The sequence below is a fragment of the Ovis aries genome, chromosome 3 (assembly GCF_016772045.2).
Source record: "Ovis aries strain OAR_USU_Benz2616 breed Rambouillet chromosome 3, ARS-UI_Ramb_v3.0, whole genome shotgun sequence".
In the NCBI taxonomy this organism is placed as follows: Eukaryota; Metazoa; Chordata; class Mammalia; order Artiodactyla; family Bovidae; genus Ovis; species Ovis aries.
The window spans coordinates 113,940,431-113,960,193 of NC_056056.1; the positions used below are offsets into that span (position 1 = coordinate 113,940,431).

The following is a 19,763-nucleotide window of genomic DNA, read 5'->3' on the forward strand; positions in this document are numbered from 1 at the left end:
GACAATTGCACAGCTGTTGTATGACTGAGACTGTGGGCTGGATATAGATGTCATAATTTGGAGTCCCTCCTGTCTCATGTTCAACCGTGATGATGTTGAATTTCCCCTCTACTTGAACAGTGATAGCAGTCTATCTAGCTAACATTAGCACTCTTAAAGAGCATCCTGACTGGTCCTTTTTTGACCCTCTCCTCTCATCTTCACCAAAAATCCCAGGTGGGCAGCAGAGGAATCCCCTGACTTCTTAACCTGATTGCAGAAACAGAAGATACACACTACATATGTGCTAAAATGATGAAATAAAAGACATTAGGAAAATCTGATAGGCTTCTTTTGCTTTTAGTGGTCCCTTACCACAAACTGCCAAGCGTCTGGGGGAAGGTTGAACTGGCCAAGGTTCCAGAAGTTCACAGAGTAAACAAGATTAATGCTGCATAGGTGTGGAAAGTTTAATGAATTTAGCTAATTTGGACACTATCATAAGAAACAATTCTTTTAAAGCTGACAATTTCAGCAGTTGCCCTGATTTCCCAATCTGTTCAAACTCTATTACTCAAAGCACGGTCTGTACCAGCAGCGTTGGCATCACATGGTAGCTTGTTAGAAATGCAGGATCTCAGGGCCTCCTACAGATCTGCTAAAGCACAAGTGATGGGCATTCAGTAGGATCCCCAGTGACTGAAGCACACACTGAAGTCTGAGACCCTTCCATCTCACACTTAGAATGTCACACATCGTATAGCAACAACAGAGCTTTGGCTCTAGAATCACACAGGCTGTCGCTTCAGTGTTGTCCGACTCTTTGTGACGCCATGGACTGTAGCCCGCCAGGCTCCTCTGTCCATGGGATTCTCCAGGCAAGAATACTGGAGTGGGTTGCCATTCTCTTCTCCTGGGGAGGTCTTCCTAACACAGGAATCAAACCCATGTCTCTTATATCTCCTGCATTGGCAGGTGGGTTCTTTACCACGAGCACTACCTGGGAACTGGAATCACACATGTGGGATCAATTCTAGCCACACAATAATTACTAACTAGTTGTGTACCACTGAATGAGTTGTTTGGATCCTCAAACCCTTGGCTTATACAAGTGTGTATTAGAAATAGAAGCCCTTCCCCCAAAAAAGATAGGCAAAGTAATTATAAAATTGTACGTAAAAAAAAAAAAGCCCGAAAAAACAGATAGTAACCCTTCTCATCTCATCAGGTTGTTGTGAATGCTAATGTGAGAAAATATAAAGAACCTTCAATAAAATGGTAGTAGCTAATAGGCATTGTTATGTTTGTAATAATCATTAATAATATTTTCATTCTAGAATAACAAATATTGCAAATAACTTTTGGAATCAATGTAAGAAAGTGAAGATAAACTCAATATGAGGCCATTATGTTCCTATAAACAATAATACAGCAGACTATGCTTTCATTTTGGGGGTACTTTGTTTCTCTCCAACTCTGAATCCCAATATGAATATGTGCATGTTATTTAAAAGTAAATATGAATTTTCACATAGTTTTCTCTAAAAATCCTATATTCCTCTTGCCATGAATGTCTTTGTATCTCCCTTAGCTCATTTGTCTTGATCTTATTTAATATTGTATAGCCCTTGGTACACTTCTGAACTTTTCCATTTTCCTTCCCACCTGCTGCTCATTTAACACTTAGTATATGCCATTCATCTTTTGTGAATCCAATTTCTTTCCTCTGATCAGTTTGTGTCTTGGGGCATCTAGGACTTTGCACAATATAGCTACTCAGTAAACTTTAACAGCTGTTGTGCCTAGATTCATGTCCTAGAGATTGTAGGAACTAAATAGCACTGATTAATATTTCTGTAGATAGTCAAAATAGAGCCATAGATGTTGACAAAAATCACTGAAATAGTAAGTTCACTCTGTGAAATTCACAGGCATGTACACAAGTCACTGAACTTGAGAAAATTCATCTTGCTTGGGTGTATTCTTAGTTTCCAGTTGAACCCAGGTAATCAAGAAATAAAGTTCATTTTGCAATTCTATTCAAGCATTAGTTTGACATTGACTATCTTCTGTGTTTCCAGAGTCCAGGAACAGTGTTATTCCTTACCACTTTCAGAAAGTGTAAAATTGTATTTAGCACTACATACATTTGAAAATATTATGACATAGTCGTTGACAGAATTAACTTAGAACCCCAAGCTAAATTCAGATCTCAAACTTGTCACTTACAAATTTTGTAATGTTGGCCAGGTTATTTAACCTCATTGTGCTTCAGTTTCTTCACATGCAAAATGAGGTTAATGATGAAAATTTCTTGCAGTTGTTGGAAAGATTGAATTAATGAATGTCAGATACTTAGTGTCCTACACATAGAAGGTACTGTGTACACAGTATAGAACTATGCATAATATAGACCATAATATATGGTCTTTGCTTTCATGGACCATATATATAGATGTAATAGAAGAAACAGACAATTACAGTGAAGTTATAATGGCTATACTAAGAGAAATAAAAAACTATGGTAGGGGCTTTCCAGGTGATGTAGCGGTAAAGAAAATACCTGCCAAAGCAGGAGACTCAAGAGGTGTAGGTTCGATACCTGGGTCGGGAAGATCCCCTCGTGTAGGAATGGCAACCCACTCCATTCTTGCCTGGAAAATTCCGTGGATAAAGGAGCCTGGAGGGCTACAGTCCATGGGGTGGCAAAGAGTTGGATATGATTGAGTTAGCACACAAGAGTTGTCACCTAACCCAGACTTGATGCTAGGGAGAGCAGAGGTGAGGGTGGAAATGATGTTTTTGTGTTTTTTTTGCAGAGGAAGTGAGGTGAAAGTGAGACCTGACCAATAAGTAGGAGCTGTTCTGAAGAAATGTTTGATAGGCATTTCTAACTGTAGGTAATCAGTGTACTCTGTCTGCTACCGAGAATGACTCAGATTACAATGAAATGTTAACAGTTTCTGAAAGGAATCTGTAAGTGAGGTAAATTTGGAATAACCTATACTTAAAACCAGAGAAGGCAATGGCACCCCACTCCAGTACTCTTGCCTGGAGAATTCCATGGAGGGAGGAGCCTGGTAGGCTACAGTCCATGGGGTCGCAAAGAGTCAGACACGACTTAGCGACTTCACTTCACTTCACTTCATACTTAAAACAGATACAAGTAAAGAACTGAAATCCATTCACAGAGACTGAAGGTATCTGAGACACTGGACATTTGAATCTTGTTTGTCTGGAATTAGTCAGATACTTCTACTGTTTAAGAATATCTTACTATTTGTTATATCTTACTATAAACCAAATGGAGCCTTACAAATATTCTAGAAATGGACACAATAACAGACTTTAAATACTGTTAAAAAAAAAAATCAATGTATTGTCCTATGCTTTCAAATTTAAATATACCATGTAAGTGTTTTGGGTTATCAGTGAACTACTACATTTTAGTGAAGCATTTTTAAACACAGAATTACACCAATTTTTATAGTTAAAATGTGGAATTGTAGGAAACTTAGTGAGAATTAGGAGTCAATGTTGGTGTACTAATTCAATATAAAATAGTTGTCTATTTGTTGTTGTTGTTTTAGTCACTAAATCATATCTGACTCTTGTGACCCCACGGACTATAGCCTGCCAGGCTCCTACGTCCGTGGGTTTTCCAGGCAAGGATACTGGAGTGGAATGCTGATTCCTTCTCCAGGGGATCTTCCCAACCCAGGGATCGAACCTACGGTTGCTGCTGCATCTCCTGTATTGCAGGTGGATGTTTTATTGCTGAGCCACCAGTGAAGCCCACATTTCTCTATACAGTTGTTTTTATTAATATAAACGTCACAAATCTACTATATTATTTTAGGCATATTTATTAAAAAAGAAAACCTAACTCATACAAAAATTCGATAAGCAATTTAACCTCTTTTCATGTCTCTAACTTCTTTATTAACTTTTTATGTACATTTTTCTTCTGAAAAATAGGTAAGACAAGTATTCTATACCAGTTGACTTAATTACATGTTTTTTATCATGCATTTTGATACCCTTGAAGAAAACATTGAAAAGTGAAAGCATTGTAGTTTTATATTTATTAATATTTAATTGGTTTAATGGACTCCAATCCTGGAATATTATTAAAAGATTCTTTAGTAAACTATTTCCTTTGGACATTTCATCAAGACAACTTTGCATTAATTTGACAATATCTAGTATGTTAACAGTATAACTGTTGCCTTTTTTACATAAATGGATAATTTAATTTTTTATCACTCCATTTCTCAGAAAAAGAGGATGGAAGAGGGAGGTATTTATGGTAGATGAAACTTCAGGTAAATAACATGACCAGAATTATATGGTTCTTAAATGCTATATAGTTCTCAAATTTATGCTGAGATCTCTTAACTCCAATCTCATTTTTTTCTTCTATATGATATTATAAAATCTTTTTTTTGGTTTAGCTTTTTAAGACTTTTAATCTAGCATTCATCAGTGTTGTAATAGTCATATAAAAATTCGTATCATAATGAGATTGCTGAGTGGAAAGTAAGTTAACACTAGTGTACTGTAAGTACTTATATGACAATAGGCCTTATTTTCTTATAGCCCTCAAAAAGTAGCTTGATATAAATGATCAAAAACTAATCAGCCTTTTAAAAATGTTTGTTCTTAACCATGTCCAGATTCCTCCAAAGGACCTCAACCATCTTCAGGGGTAAATGGTAACATGCAGCCTCCCGGAACTGCAGGGCAGCAGCCCCCTGCCTCAGCCATCCCTTCCCCGAGCACCAGCAAGCCATGGCGCAGCAAGTCCATGAATGCCAAGCACAGTGCCACCTCCACCATGCTCACCGTGAAGCAGGCAAGCCCAGCCACCTCTCCCACACCGTCTGCAGACAGACTGAAGCCCCCTGCCTCAGAAGGGGTCAAAACAGCTCCCTCAGGACAGAAATCCATGCTTGAGAAATTCAAGCTGGTCAATGCCCGGACTGCTTTACGCCCCCCACAGTTGGCCAGTTCAGGACCCAGTGATGGTGTGAAGGAAGACGATGCCTTTTCTGAATCTGGTGAAATGGAAGGTTTGAACAGTGGTCTCAATAGCGGTGGCTCAACAAACAGCAGCCCCAAAGTGTCACCGAAATTAGCCCCTCCAAAAGCTGGAAGCAAAAATCTCAGCAATAAAAAGTCTTTGCTACAGCCAAAGGAAAAAGAGGAAAAGAACAGGGACAAAAGTAAAGTTTGTACTGAAAAGCTGGTCAAGGACGAGAAAGATCAGATGATGGATATGGCTCCAAAAAAGACCTCTAAAATTGCAAGCTTAATTCCAAAGGGTAGCAAGACGATAGCAGCCAAGAAGGAAAGCTTAATCCCCTCTTCCAGTGGAATTCCAAAGCCGGGCTCAAAGGTGCCAACAGCAAAGCAGACTGTTTCACCTGGCAACTCAGCAAGCAAAGAGTCTGAAAAATTCAGGACTACCAAGGGAAGCCCTTCCCAGTCCTTCCCTAAGCCCATAACCACTGAGAAAGCAAGCACATCCAGTTGCCCTGCTCCCTTGGAAGGAAGGGAAACCAGCCATGCTTCTCTGGCGGGTTCCTCTGTTGGTTTAGTGGTGCAAGGCAGTGGGCAGAGCATGGGAAATGGTGCTGTCCAACTCCCTCAGCAGCAGCAACACAGCCACCCAAATACCGCCACTGTGGCTCCATTCATCTATAGGTAAGGCGGCCTCTCTTCTCCACAGCTTTAAACAGTGACATGTCTGCTTACTCAGAGTGTCCTGAGGAAGGTTGCAGAGTCCTATTTCACATAGTCGTTGTGGAACAGTGGCTCATCCTGAAGTTAGAGGCCCACAGTGACACATTTTAAGAGAAAATCTCCCGTATCCAGTCTGCTAGTCCTCTTGTCCTTCCCCTCTCCCCCTTTTCTTCCCCTCTCTACTCAAGAAATGGAGGCCTTTGAAAGTGAACCTACTCGTTGTTCAAGGCAAAATAGAACCCAGGTGCCGTGACTTTTTTCTTGGTCCTCTTACTATTAGTCATTCAAAATAATTTTATTAGTTATTTAAAATAATTATTTTTTTTATGGATGTTAGGGATATTTCACCCATGGGAGAAAGTAGACCCTAATGGTTAAGGGTGCAGGTTCTAGAATCAGGCATATGTAGATTTGATAGCCAGGTCTGCCACTTAGCAGCTATATGCCTTTGGACAATGAATTTAATATCCTTAATCTCATTATTTTCAAGCGTCAAAGAGGAATAGTATCTAACTGGCTGAGTTGGGAAGAATAGCAGGCATAATGCATATAAGATGCTTATTATATGTTCCAGCACCTTGTACATGTTCGTTATATGTTGTTTATAAGGCATTGTTTTCCCAACATAAAATGTATATTAACTTTCCACAGCTAAGCCTGTGTTTCTAGGTACAGATAATGATCTATGCAATTATTATATGTATACTTCATTAACTTTTTGTTTATATTTTAATTTTCATGTATTAAAATATATAGCACATGCTATATTTTCAAATATAAATCCTAGTATACAGCTCTAAAAAGAATACGTTTTGCCTGTTGTTTTGTGGTAAGTTTTAATCAGTTAGAAATTTCAGTGTTGCTGTGTCACCATTTTCATTCCCTGTCTATTCAGTGAAAAGGTTACTGGAGAGGAATAATGCCTATGATTTTGGCAGCTGTATAGTTTATCTACAGGAAAAATAGGATGTAGCATTTACTACAAATAGGAAATGATCAAGATTATAATGTTTCAAATTTTATTAAATGTATTGCATATATGAGTTTTTAAGTAAAGAAAATAATTGTAAATGCTTTGTTTTCCCTCCCTGAAAAACTTAAGTGCTTTAAGTGATCCCCACCCCCTCCACCCCGCACCAGAGATTTATGTACTCATCCAAACAAATGTTTAGTTACCGAATTTCAGATCTTAGCTTACCTTATTTAAGTCTGCTCTTCTGACTAATAACAATGATCCATTTAAAACTGTTGTATTCAAATCATATGGTGTCATGGAGCCCAAGCTCACTCTGCTCGCTGCAAGGCAGGGCAGTAAATCCAGAGACGGGTCGCTAGGTCAAGGAATAATGAGTTTAATCAGAAAGCTAGCTTTCATGCATTTGGAGAAGGAAATGGCAACCCACTCCAGTGTTCTTGCCTGGAGGATCCCAGGGACGGGAGCCTGGTGGGCTGCCGTCTATGGGGTCACACGGAGTCGGACACGACTGACGTGACTTAGCAGCAGACCAAGAAGATGGCAGACTAGTGTCTCAAAACCCATCTTCCCTCGGTCGGAATTCAGACTCTTTTTATATGGGGCCGGGGGAGGGGCACACTGGGCTGCAGACCAGTGGCTGAGTGGGACCGCTCTAGGTCATGCCTGCCTCACCCTCATTACAGCGGCAGTCAGCAGATCCTTTTAACTCCAGAGACCCTACCTGACCAAAAAAAAAAAAAAAAAAAATTAAGATGTTAGAATCATAATCCACATTTCAACAACATAAGAAGAAATTATAACGTTTGAAATATGCCACACTCAGCACACTTGTGGCTCTCAAGTATATTCCGTAAAAATGTCCCTCATTTCAAATCACCACAGATGAATTTCAACAAGAAAGTATAAATCTAAGCAGAAAGGACATACCCACCAATTTAGCAAGCTTCTTTCTGTAAGTAGCAGCAGATGTTTTGGGTTGTTTGCAATAACATATCCAGTGGGTACAGATTTAGTGATTTCCATTTGAAAGTATAGCCTTTGCTATTTAAAAGCGGAAGCAGCATAGTTTAGAGGTTAAAGTGTGAATCAGCTGTGTGACTTTGCCAAATTCCCCAGCCTCTTTCAGTTTCTGTTTGCACTCTTTAAAATGGAGACTATAAACCTGAGGTAATATAGCCAAGTAGCTAGGATTTCAGGCTGTCAAGTCTGTGTGTTCTGCCAAGGTTCAGAAATAGCACCTTGTATTATTGAGACAGTAGCCCCAAGAGCCAGGTTCCCTGGGTTGAAATCTTGATGACGTCATTTATTGATCATGTGACTTTGTGTAATACATTTAAAGACTCTGGACCTCAGTGTTTATAATCTGTAAAATAGAGGTAGTAATAATAGAAGCTTCCTCATAAGGCAATTTGAAGGTTAAATGAGTTGATCCTTATACAGGGCTAAGAACAGTACCTACCACATTGTAAATGACCTTCCCCAGACTTCAGTTTCTAACCTGTAGAAACTGTAAAGTGTGGTCGGATATCTACCTCATTTGGTTGTTTTAAAAATTAAATTAGGACAATCTTGTGTAAAGACTTAAGCACGGAGCCAGATTCAGAATAAATTGCTTATAACTGTCATTAATTCTGTGTTTTATTTTCAGTAATTTAAAGTAATTGAAAACAAATAAAACCATTGAATCAGAAATGTCATATCATAGTCTACATATGAGGCAAAGGTTGCTTGAAGTGTTTTATAAGTTCAGAATAGTTTTATTAATGATAATATAAATCATCTTAGAGTAGACAGTATTCAAGCTTCGTAACGGTCAGTGAAAGTAGTAGAGTCACATCATACGGCTTTTGTGACCCCAATGTCTTTTCAACTCTGACTACTCCAACACCATTTACAAATTTTCTTGGAAAATTTTCCTAGCGTTGCTAATCATTTGAAAAGATAATAGTAATTTAATGTACTATTTTATAATGGTGTTTGTTGAGTGCTTACTTAATGCAAGTCTCTATACAAAATTTATATTCTTTTTTTTTTCATTTAAACTGTGTCATAAACCCATGACAAAGGGATATAACAGCATTTTACAGGGATGAAGAAGCAGCAATTTCAAGGCAGAATAATGATAATCCCTTAAAGTCACAGGGCTAGCAGGAGTTTGCCTTTGAACCCATATACGCCTGAATCTCTAGTGTGCTCTCCTTTGCTTTGCAGTTCTTTCTGTACGTGTAGAAATAGGAGATATTGTTACTAGGGAAATTCTGGCTGGGAAAATGTCAATAGCAGATTTGCAGATATCTCCATCAGAATTCATTTATAATGGGAAATACTTTACTGCTTTTAAGTAGAATAAGTTTAAAACACATATTTATGTATGTATATATATCTATATGTATAAACATGCATCTATTTGATATTTAAAGGAAATTAAATAGCCTTTATATAATGAGAAGATTGATGGGTCATGTATACGTTTCCTTGTTCTCAGTCTACTTCTAGGTCATGCTGATTATTAATTATTCCTTTGGGGACTTTATATTTGCTTCATAATATTCTTTACTGCAAATTGAATGTTCAATGTCCTATAAATATAATGTTGAGTTTTAGAAGTTAATGAATTTTATATTAGATGTACTCCTGTATAGTGCAAGGATATTCTGTATTAAGGTCCTGAAGCTCATTTATCACTACAGTGTGATAAAAGTAGTTCTGAATTTGGCATACCTTATCCATTTAATGTGTGGATAGGACTAAAATCAAGATGAAAAATTGTAAAAGATTTGAATTCACTGTAAGAAGTTTCCAATATTTAGACCTGTATGAATGGATTAAGCTGTCTTTTTAAGTGTTAAGGTGACTACTGAAGATTCTTAAGTGATACAGTGACCAGTTTCCATAGTTTAAGTAAAAGAAAATCACCAACGTTTTTTTTTTTCCTTTTATGTACTCATTACTCATTCTGAAAATACTGTGTTATAAAAGTTACAAAGAGTAAAAAAGTCTCTGTTCTGTGGGGGTTCAGTATATTGGTGATAATGATAAGAATTTAATCAAGAACTTAAAAAAATCATTGTTCTCATGGAAATATGTATAACAAATAATGTAGAAGAGTTGTCCTGACTCTTGTGTGAGGGTGGAGTCAATGTATGCTAAAGAAAAGGTGAAAGAACAGATAAGACTTAAAAGATGAGTTAGAATTTGGCAGGTAGAAGGAAGAATGTTATGGCGTCATCCAAACTTAACATTTTTACAATCAAAGCATGATGGAAAAAATAACAGGCAAATTGCTAAGTAATATGTAAATGCTAGTAACCAAAACTGCTAGAAACTAGAGATTAGAATCCATGATGACTTCATTGGGAAACTAGGAAGAAAATTTAGAATGAATCCATACTTCGTTTTTCTCTTTCAGTCATTCCCTCCCAACATGTCTTATTTTCAGCTAGTCCTATTGTCTCTTTCTCTAAAACATCCCTTAGTTGTACATTTCTTTCTATTCCCACCCTACTTCCCCTGGGGCAAGACATGGTACCACCAATTTTCACCTAGTTTCCAGTGAGTCTTCTAGCATTTCCTGTTGGCTCTTTCCAGTAATATCCTTCACACAACAGGGACTCTAATCTTCTAAAAGAATAAATTTTATGTCATTTAAATTCATATACCATCTGTTGGCTTTCCATTACATGTAGTAAAACCCAAGCTTCTTACCAAGCCCTACAAGTTCCTACACAATCTGGCCACCATCTCGCCTCTATCTAGCCCTTAAATGACAGTCCCTGCATCCCTGCATTCCTTCTGTTCTCAGCAAACTCACTTGTCCTGCTTTGGGGACTTTGTCATAGATAGTCTCTCTGCATGTAAGGAGTTGCTCCTGGATCAGAGCAGGCTCCTTTTCATCAGAGCTCTACTTACATGGTGCTTATTAACACAGTCTATCTTCAGCTATCTAATCTGAAGGAACACTCGCAATGCCTCTTGCCAGAATTGTATGCTATATTGTCCTCTTGTGTTTTGTTCATAGTTTATCACCATCCACTGTTTTTTTTTTGTTGCTGGTTTACTTATTGACAAGAGTGAATTCAGCCACCTCCAACTATAACATAAACTCATTGAAAAACAAGAGTCTTGTCTATTTTTATTTGATAGCATAATTGCTCAAGACAAGCCTCCCACAATAGGAACCAAATAAAAATTGAGTGAAACACCATCATCATGGCTTAGACTCGCCCACTACAGAGGAATAGAAACACTGCCAAAAATGTACAATGGAATAAGAAAAAGTCAGAAGTCTTTTATTCCTATAAATGGTAAAGTTTAGTTGAAATATAAACAACTTTAAAATGTTTACAAAATGAAACCATATCTACTCTTTAGGACATTCATTCATGTATCCGCCCCCCTCCCCCACTTCTGACTCCCTGCTAAATAGCTTTACTTTATTAAGGTATCAGGGTCAGAGTGAAATGTCACACATCCCACATGTTATTTCTTTTCTTTCTACGGTCCACAGTGTAGTAGAAAAGAGACTGACTCAAACATAACCACAGTTTGAAGCAGGAAATGTTTTAAAAAAAAAAAAAAACAAAACAGTAGTGAACCAGATTTGGCAACTCAGACTTCGAAAAATGGAAAATTACTGCTAGTTGTTGGAATCAGAAAGTAGCACTTAAGCTGGATTCTGAAAGAGAAGTGAGAGTTGGACATTTAGAGATGAGAGGGACAGAAAAGGAAATGTAAGACTAAAGGAGCCAAATATACAGGATCAACACTAGATATGTAGGTTGTTGGCAAGATCTGTATTCCTAGAAAACAAAGACTGATTGCAGCCTGATTGTAGTAGAAACTCTTGAATGTCAAAAACTTTAGACTCTGTGAGTGTGTAGTCTAGCACTTCAGAGCATGGGTGTGTGGCGCAATCTGAAAATGTACTTTGTCTTCTTGTGTAAGTAAATTGTTAGTGGAAGAGGTCAGGGAGGATATACCAGGGTCAGTGGCTGGATGAAGGAGACATTTACTGACTTTCAGAGTCAGCTTTGTTAAACTTGAGTTAGAGGTACTGATTATAGGAGGAAAAGAGAGATAAAGAGTAAGAACATACTTAAGAAGAAAAGCTTACTTTTCCATGTTGCCCTTCTTTCTTGGCGTCTACCCTCTATGTTACAGTCTTCAAACTTGTTTTCCTTGCCTGGAGTTCAAAAATTGTTACCTTAGCTCCTTGGGACCTTCAAAATTGCCTCCCCTCTTTCCATGTGTCATTTTTTTCTTCTATTTCTTTTACTTACATTACTTCACAGCTATACTTTTTGTGCTTATAAAGATATATGAATAGTGAAGTTAGTCAAGGAGGCATGAAAGACCTGTACATTTTCTCCAAACCTCAGTATTTTTAACAGCACCCAATAAAGTTCAAAATAGCTATTAACCAGATTCATAACTTATGAGTTTGAGGAGATCTATGTGCTTTTTGTTATTTTCTGACCATTTGTGATAAATGTCAAGAAAAGAGTGTTTTGGACATAGAGCAAACATCTAAAGGCAAAGAGAGAGAATCGGGCGGGGCGGGGGGGACATTTCACAAAGGAAAAAAAACTGAACTCAATCTTTAGATAGGGCAAAATATTGTTAAACTGAGAGAAAAATCAATGTGCTTCTTAAACCCTTTGATTAACTATTAAATATAAGCAGAAACCTTCTACATAGCCTTGGTTTATAAAATCAGGTTAAGAAGGTCTGAATTTAGAGGTTTCCTTTTGTTTGATATAATGTGTCTTGAACAACAACATTAGGGGTTTTGGGGAAAGATTTAGGTTTTAACAAGATTTTGGAGATCTCAGATTTGCCTAGAAAGTGACACAGAAAATTGGCACCTGAATATACGATGTTCTGAAAGGCAAAGAATGCAAAACCTTAGTTTTAAAAATGCTTACTTATATGGTTTTAAGTTTAACTTGTTTGTTGAACCAGTATATTGAGCAGGAGGTTGTGAGTTTTCAAAGATTGATGTGAAGCATTTAACCATCTTGCAGATAAAACTTCTGTAAGCCCTGAAGCTATTATTACGGATTACGTATGCTACACTTGTGGTTTTATGTGAGCTGGGCATAATTGGTCATCAGCCCAAACTAAAGCTTATTGAAAACTTGCCTTGCAAACTTGTCTCTGCTAAATTTGATATATATATCTGCCTAGGGTAGAGGGTAGCAGTTTAGCTTCCCTCACACAGGAGTATTTTAAGCAGGAAAACAGAGCTAATGCTAGAAGAGGGTCTGTTGTGTTGAAGATGGTCATGAGTTGGCATTTCTTCAGAGAGAAGCTTGGTAAACTGCCCTTTCTATATTTAGCTTATAAGCTTCAGTGCCAGATTGCCCAACCAAACCACTACTGTTTCTTTTTCTTATATTTCATCTTTTCTTGGAATATGAATATATATATATATATATACTTCACAGCATGTAAGGTCTTACTTCCCCCACCAGGTATTGAACTGGAGCCCCTTTCATTTGGAGCATGAAGTCTCAAACCCTGGACTACCAGGGAAATCCTTGAAAGCAAGCATTTTATAGACTATTTCTTAGTGTGGGGTTGATGATAGTTTCTCATGATTAGACCCACAAATATACTTTTTGTCTAGAATGTCACAGAAATGATGCTGGATTTTTTTTCTGTTTCCTTCCTTTCAAGTATCAATAATACTAATATTTCCCATTTTAGTGATGTTGAATTTGATCACTTGTTTGAGATGTTGTTTGCTAGTTTTCTACTCTATAGTTATTTTGCCCCATTTCTATTTCACAGATATTTTTATGGGAAGATGTTTGGAGACTCTATAAAAATTCTATTCCTTGATCCACTTTCACCAGTAGGATTTTAGCACACATTGAGATTTCTTGAACTTAATCATTTACTCCAATTGATGTCATGTGATTTCTCATTCCATCTGTATGTATGCCTTGCCATTCAACTTTTAGAAAATGATGTCCCTTCTTATTTTTCTCCTCTTTCCCCTCTTCCTTTTCCTTCTCCTATACTCTATCCCTCTCCTTCGCTTTAAATTTTATGGACTGATGGACTCCTCTTGTCTTCAATGGATTATAATCTATTGATAACGACTCTTTACTGTGATGTTTAAATTTTCTCAAGTCAGGCTACTGGGATCCACTTCACACTCATTTCTGCTCACTCCGTTATTCTTTCATAACTTTGTTTCATTTTGGCTCAAGCTGATCTAAACTCATCATGTACTCTCACTGCCTTAACTTGAGCTTTTACCTATGGTGCCTTGAGTTCTTTTGTGAAGAATAATATTTAGAAGCCTGATCTCACTGCCCCTACGTTTCCTAAATGGTGAAACAAATAGGTGTATACATAACACACATACACATTTGTCTCAATATCGGTGAGGTATCTGTTAGAGAATTCATAATGCCTCCAATTCCAAATCAACATGCGAAGTTTTGTCTTGCTTTCTCCTTTCCACGCTTGTGCCTTCTTTTCTCACCTGAGAAGCCTGGCTCCCACTGTCCTTAGTATACCTTCTTATTTGTTCAGCACCCTCCCGCAACACACAGATCTAACGAATGTCCCATCCATCCTGGCCTGCTCTTCATCCTGACAGATTGCTGGCCTTTACCCGGCTGCCACCCAACTGCCGCCCACCAATAAGGAAATAACAGCTTTTAGAAAGATACTTGATTTTTCTTTCTTTTCTATTGAATTTATAAAGCAGGAACTATAAGACCATTCATTAATGTTGCTGATTCAAACCAGTTTTGCTTGTGTCCACATTTGTGACTGGTATATCCATATAAAGATGAGTTCATATAGATAGATTTTTTTATATAAACCAATGTGCAACACCTCTATTTGTGAAACTGAAAATCTGAGCACTGATAGTACCTAGATGTATTGCTGAATTCCTTTAGATGGCATGGATAATAGCTTCCTTTTCTTAAAAGTAAAAATTTAAAGTAGTAAAGAATAAAATTAAGGTTAGACCATTGAGTACTGTTACATTATTAACTCTTAGATAATAACTTAGTGGCTAAGCTATCTGGTATCTGGGGAGACACCATATACATTAACATGCTCAGTGTCCAGAGACACTTGCTGCTGCTGCTAAGTCGCTTCAGTCGTGTCCGACTCTTTGCGACCCCATAGACGGCAGCCCATCAGGCTCCGCTGTCCCTGGGATCCTCCAGGCAAGAACACTGGAGTGGGTTGCCATTTCCTTCTCCAATGCATGAAAGTGAAAAGTGAAAGTGAAGTCTCTCAGTCATGTCTGACTCTTAGTGACCCCATGGACTGCAGCCTACCAGGCTCCTCGGTCCATGGGATTTTCCAGGCAAGAGTACTGGAGTGGGTTGCCAGTGCCTTCTCCGAGAGACACTTGGATGGAGTTAAATTGTAGAGTAGTGGTTCATAGAACAATATTTATAAGATGCCAGGTTTAAATACAGCTTAAGTATCTACCAGTTTGTTATACAGGGCAAACTGTTATACCTCTATAACCCTTAATTTATCCACAGCACCTACATTACCAGTGTCTTAGTCTGTTCTGGCTACTCTAACAAGAATACTATATACTAGGTGGCTGAAACAACTAACATTTATTTCTCATAGTTCTGGAGGCTGAGAAGTCTAAGATCAGAGTGCCAGCAGATTCGGTATCTGGTGAGAGCGTGGTTCCTGGTTTTTGATGACCGTCTTCTCATTCTGTCCTCACATGGTAGCAGGGGTGAGAGGCCTCTCCAAGATCTCTTTTATAATGGCACTAATCCCATACAGAAGGGCTCCATCCTCATGATCCTATCACCTCCCAAAGGCTCTGCCTCCTAGTATCATCACATTGGTTTCAACACATGAATTTTGGAAGCAACCAAACACTGAGAAAATAGTGACAGTATTGTGGAGTTTGATATGCCCTAGATAAAAGAGTAGGCATAGCACTTGGCACATAGTGAGTGCACTTAAGTGGGGAAATAAATTTTATGTTAATCATTGGTGAAATCTACTTTTACCTACGGAGACTCTTAGTAACAGATACTAGCACTAACATATTAATATTAGAACTCTAAATAAATTAAATGGTGTTTTTGCCATACCCTATCTTACAGTTTCAGTAAGTACTCTTTACATGTTGACCTTGTAAATGCACAGTCAGATGGTCTGCACAAAATAATGTCTTCTGAATAGTTTGAAGGAACCTCATGATACTCATTTTCTTTCCTTTTCCCAGTCAATCTGAGGAGAGTTCAATATCATTCTACACGGAAGCAGTGAATGATGCCACTGTGACTGTACCTTTTGATTAGAGAACGCTATTGATTCTTAAGTCTTCATTAGTTATTTTATGAATCATCCCTGGAGCTTTTTATTTTACTGGCATGAAGCATGTGCAGAAATAGAGGACATGCTGAGAGAATTCAGAGTTTAAACTGAACTTCTTTGATCATTTATATAAAAGTTAAATCTTTACCAGTTAGTGTTGACTGTCCCTCTAGAGACTAGAGTTAAAATCTGACTCCACTTTAACAAATAATGAGGTGCAAATCGTGGAGAAATGGATGGCTTGTAACATATGTAGAGCAGGAGGTCTGGAACCATATACATGTGAATACAAACCAAAGATGATTTCTCGGGGTCTTTTTATAGTTATTTGAAGTATAACTTATCTATGTTCCTTCCCTTTATCAATCTGTTGCTCTATCATTGCTATTGTAAGCAACTCAGATAGGGAATATAGTGACACATACACCAAAGAATGTGAAAATATGGCATAAATAAAATTATCTCTTGTGACCTAAATTAAAAACAACAAATGGGAAAAAAAAAAAAGTTAAAGAGCAAATCAGCCAGAAATGTTCACTGTCACATTAAAAAATAAAACAAAGGTTTCTAAGACTGAAGTTTGAATATTTTTATCTAAGGGTGGGGACTTAGCCAATGGAATTAATACCAGGTTTCATATGCTGAGGAAGATAGCCATACACTGAGAAGTACTTTGTAAGTTGTGTTTATTTGCAGCAAAGAAAAACTCTACTCTCGAAATACATTCTACGTATTCTTCTGCTCTGTAGAGATTTTCCTAGAGGGAGATGCTCTGCATCTTTATAACTAAGGCTACAAGTATTCTGATTCCTGAGATAGCTCAGGTTTTGTTCTAGGAAGACCCAGTTGCTGTTGGGCATTGGACAGCCGTCTTAGAGAACTGCTCTCCGTGACTCAGCGTCTGACAGGCCAGGCTGTGAATTCTGACCTCTGTGACTGTAGACCGCCCTGGCTCCCAGCCAGTTCTAACCGCCCATTCCTCTCAGAGACTCCTTGGCAGGCAGCCAGTACACTCTCTTGGGGTCTCCTATTTCACTATATACTAGCAATTTAAACTTCTTCTGCAAGTAATAACAATCCTTAGAAAATGTCAGAGGAATATTTCCCCCCTCATTCATAGACACCAGGCTGAAGAATAGGCCAAGGAGGAGCAATGGCTCACAAGTAGAGTGCAAGTGGAGGAGTAGATGAAACTGAGCTTTGGAAGTGAGTGAGCAAGGGCGATAGACAGGGCAACTAGGAGATCCTGGGGGACACAGAAGAAAGAAAGTGGCACAGAGAGCCAGATATACTCCCCACATTGTAACATTGGCCAGAGTCCCACAAGCCTCAAGAGAATGCTTTTCCAGACCTTTAGTAATTATAGTACTTGAGCTCACAGTTATTTTGTGAAAAACATATTTTTCTTTACTTTTGCACATAAGCAAATTGAGGTTCAGAGGAACTAAGTAACTTAGCAAGGTCACATGAGTTAATAACTGCTTAGAGAGCCAAGTTTCCAACCAGACCCAAAGCATGCATTGTGATCCCATGCTTCCTTCCATATATTTTACCCACCAAGAAGACTATTTTTATAATCACTACGGATAAGATTTACTCATTCATATATATGCAAGATGTGGGGCTAGGCATTGGGGTATAATGGTGAGCTCAAATACGGAGAATGGACTCTACTTTGAAGATGAACATTTATCAGATAATTGCACAAATGTCACATTGTGACAGTATGAAGTTCTGTCAAAAAAGGAGAAAAATAAGTATCTGTAATTTTGGACTTTGCCTGAAAATTAGGAATGTCTGCTAGAAATCACTGGAGGTCAAGGCACAGCTTTCTATGAACTCTTACATGCCTCTTTCTTTTATTATATCAATTCCTGTATACGTATGCACAGCATTTAATTTTCCATGATTTGTTAAGATCCTAATGAATTTTTCAGACTTTCTAGACATGTCCAATAAATTGAAAAGAAAATATTTTTATCATCAGTGACTACACTTTATTTTCTCTTAAACAAAACCCGGATTTAAAATAAAAGTAAGATATTAGGTAAAAATTTATTAAAGATATACTGAATTTTTCTTTCACATATAAATATTCTTTTTAGATTTTTTTTTTAAAGTAAGAAATAGTTAGTGATTACTTTCCATGGTCCAAACCCTGTAGGAATGGGACCCCAGACAAATGAGGTAACTATGAAGAAGAAAGTCCAGTGTACAATGCTGTGTTGTCTTGTCTCCTTTCTTTTGTACTTCATAGTGTGGACTTTCTAAATATGTGGTATTCTTGACCAAATATATGTAGATTTGAAACTGCATAAGGAGAGAGCGAGCCTCTTAAAACGTTTGTCTATGCATAAAAGGAAGAAGCATTGTGTGAAGACTGGGCTATCAAAACATGTGTGATCCTTCTGCGGAGAGCCTTTTATTTAATTAGACCCAATCTTTACACATTAATCACACACAAATACATATCCATGTACATATATAGACAAATATAAAACAATATAAAAAGGGGGTTTTCAGAATGAGAGTTTCTTTTTGATTGACTTTTTTCTGAAATGAAAACATCATAGTGACATTTATAGCCCATAGTAGAGTCAGTATTTATTTTATATATACTTTGTATTTTAGGATATATTTTATAGAATTTGCAGGGAAAGAATATTTGGGTTATTTTCAATGCTTTTATTATTCTCAGAACAACACAATTTAGCCAGGCTTTCTCTAAAACAGCTAAAAGAAAAAAATCTTTTGAAACCTTTTGTCAAAAAAAAATACATTGGTAATTACAAGCTTTCAAACTTAGAAAAGTCTAAGAAATCTGATTTAACATCTCATTACAACTTGGGTTGTATGTGAAAAATAAGGAAATCTGATTTAATATCTCACTACAACCACTGTATCTCAGTTTTATGTGAAAAATAAAGAAATTTCTCAGACATAAAGAACTGCTCATTCACCTTAATAGAAAACTTTTAATACATTGATTTCTTCTTGTGTTAGAGAACTTTGATGAGTCACTGATGACAGCAATCTGCATTTCTGTCCTCTTGGTTCATTTCAGAGCTCATCCAGAAAATGAAGGGACCTCTTTACCATCTGCCGACTCCTGCACCAGCCCTACTAAGATGGATTTATCATACAATAAGACGGCTAAGCAGTGCCTAGAGGAGATATCTGGTAAGTGACCTGATTGATGCATAGGCCAAACTCAGAATTCTTGTAATCTCTCTACATAAGTCTTTTTTATTAAGTCATATTTGTGCTATACTGTTTTCCCTTAGGCATATATGGACTGTGTACATTTCATGCTTCAGAGATGTTTCGGTATTTGACTGTTTTCCATAGAATGATCTCTTTGTTGTTCTGTAAAGAATTCTGTAAAGAAGGGTAGTGCTCTCAGAGGCTGAGATTTTAAGTAATTGTTGCCCTCAGTCAAGTTGAATACTCTCAGAGACAATCTGGAGAAACTTCTGTTGTTAATAAGGCAGTCCTTGGATGTATTTGCAGATTTTAAAAATATTAATGATCATGTGGGAATGTTAAGTTTTCATGGCCAATCCAACCTTACTTTATCTTCAATTCTGTATTATTTTGTATATTTCTGCAGAGTGGCTCTAAATGTGTATTCTGTGAAAAATCTAATTATGGAAATTTTTTTCATTTTATATAAATAATGTAAAAAAAATGCCATATACAAATTCCAGACCCAATTTGTCAGATTCTCAGCATTAGTGCA

At 37.4% G+C, this 19,763-nt stretch overlaps 1 protein-coding gene across 15 annotated transcripts in view; it reads left to right on the plus strand.

Annotated features, from left to right (window-relative positions):
- The window catches only part of NAV3 (neuron navigator 3), an 892,975-nt gene that overhangs the window by 681,757 nt on the left and 191,455 nt on the right, over positions 1-19,763 (plus strand). For all 15 annotated transcript variants that reach the window (XM_060412470.1, XM_060412471.1, XM_004006210.5 and 12 more), the window contains 2 exons: positions 4,656-5,685; positions 19,089-19,204. In XM_060412470.1, coding sequence (XP_060268453.1) covers positions 4,656-5,685; positions 19,089-19,204 — 1,146 coding nt within the window. The remainder of the gene's footprint in view (positions 1-4,655; positions 5,686-19,088; positions 19,205-19,763) is intronic.